This window comes from Oryzias melastigma, unplaced genomic scaffold (genome assembly GCF_002922805.2).
Source record: "Oryzias melastigma strain HK-1 unplaced genomic scaffold, ASM292280v2 sc03007, whole genome shotgun sequence".
Classification (NCBI taxonomy): domain Eukaryota; kingdom Metazoa; phylum Chordata; class Actinopteri; order Beloniformes; family Adrianichthyidae; genus Oryzias; species Oryzias melastigma.
In genome coordinates, this window is record NW_023419577.1 from 1 (window position 1) to 2,004 (window position 2,004).

The window sequence follows — 2,004 nt, forward strand, 5'->3', positions numbered from 1 at the left end:
ACACATAACTGACAAAAAAAGTTCACAATCCTCACAGTACCCCCCTCAAATGGGCACATCCCAGATGCCCAAAATGTAACACTTGGCAGGAGGGGACATGCAGAAACAAAACAACTCCAGAAAACATTCAGGGTTCCTGCAGCCAGACACATGTGAGGGATATCAGAACTTCTCCAGGAACAGGCGTGAAGAGGAGGAGTCCTGATAACTCTCCCCAGAGAGAGGAAACATGAAGGGGAGCAGTACCAGCGACCCTCCCCTAGAAAAGGAAACAGCCAAAGGCTTCTCTGTTCTGTTACGGTATTTTAGTTGCTCCCACGGTTTTTGTCATGTTTCAGTTTATTAATTAAATGTTTTACGTTTCTACCCCCTTGTCTGGTCTCCTGCATTTGGGTCCAAAACTTTCTGACAGAAACGAAAGAAAAATCTTGCCTGCAAACAGCCCATATCCACCCCTACGGGCACTTGTGACAGAGGCATTAGGGACCGCATTGATTTAAAAGTAAACCTACTTTACTGTCAATAATCAATAAATGTTGATCAATGCTCTTTACACCAGTGCAGTGGATGTGTGTAACTGGACCGCTGTCACAGTAAATGAGGTGAGTTGGAGGTTTACCTGACAGAGACTGTTGTCTGAGTAAATGCCCTCCAGGGTCTGAGAGACCTTCTCAATGGTGGCCTTTAGCTCTGGCACACAGAATGAAAACACAGACATGAAGCAGATTTGTATTTTCTCAAGAGGTCAAATTAAAGATGAATTCCATTCGGCTGAAAACATTTTTTGTACCATTTATGTCGTTCTCCACTTCCGTCCTCCATCGCTGCAGGCAGGTTTTCACAAAGTGCAGCTCTTCCTCGGTGATGCTGTGAGGTGCTGGGTGTGGCGGGCAGTCAATGAGGGGTCTACACTGGGTGAAAGGTTTGTAGATGGGTGTTCGTTGGCAGGTGGAAACACCACAAGCCAAACCATCCAGTAAATCTGCCTCCCCGGGTTCACTAAAACAAACAGAACTGAGGTAATCCTGGTTCGGTTTACTTCTTGTTAAAGAGTAAAAATGTCAGTTGGTGACAAACATACCTGCTGTCTCTGGCTTCACTGTGGGGGAAGCTAGCAGGAGGAGTTGGCGAGGCTGTAGATGGTCTCATCTCCTCAGTAGCTGGAGAGACACTCGTGGGTTTTGTAGTAGCAAACTCAAGAACAAACTGAAGCATGTCCGCCAGAGGATATTTGACAGGTCCTGAGCCAAAGTTTTTATAGCTGTAATAAAAAAATAGCTTTAATGACCACAAAATTAGCTTGAATAAAAATGCTATCTCTCTGGTAGGACTGACGTACCACTCCAGTTTCTGTTGAAGCGCAGCAAGTTGTTCCTTGTGTCTTTTCACTTCTCCCCTCCTTTCATTCGTCCGTTCAAGATTTTTATGAAGATATCTACGCTCAAAAAAATGCATACATTGATAAAGTAAGATTTAGATATTCCTTGATGATTTTATTTTGCTTCCTTCTGCTACAACAAAACTTTAGGGCCACTATCAAAATAAATATGTAAATAAATGTACGTCAATAAAGTCATAAACTTATGAGAAAAATGTCGTACAAAAAACATGTACCATTTATGCAGTTGACAGTACGATTACAGAGGTGCATTATGGGACCTGGATTTCCATGATACACTAAAGCCTTATGGCATCACCATAAATGGCTGCATTGGTGGATTTAGTCAGCACATAATATGGATAGAAGCTTACAAACCAACGAGCCTAAAAAAGAAATTTAAAAAAGCATTTTTTTCTCAGAACTTCACGACTTTATTGTCATAAAATTACAAAATTGTTCTCATATATTTAAGACTTTATTCTCATTAAATTTTTTTTTATACTTTGCCGCATTCACCATTTAGGACGGACTTCTTATAGTAAAAAGCTTGTGTAGCCTTGGAATCCTTACTATACTATACTATGCTATGCTATACTATACTATACTATGCTATGCTATGCTAT

At 41.1% G+C, this 2,004-nt stretch overlaps 1 protein-coding gene across 1 annotated transcript; it reads right to left on the reverse strand.

Moving 5' to 3' along the window:
* Positions 1-619: 619 nt before the first annotated feature.
* On the reverse strand, positions 620-1,431 carry LOC112141061 (ubiquitin carboxyl-terminal hydrolase 25; the record flags this gene model as incomplete). The annotated part of the gene is made up of 4 exons (XM_024264102.1): positions 1,340-1,431; positions 1,082-1,261; positions 791-999; positions 620-690 (listed from the first exon to the last, which is right to left on the reverse strand). Coding segments are annotated over exons 2-4 (414 nt in total), but the record flags the coding sequence as incomplete, so codon positions are not given.
* Positions 1,432-2,004: the final 573 nt, after the last annotated feature.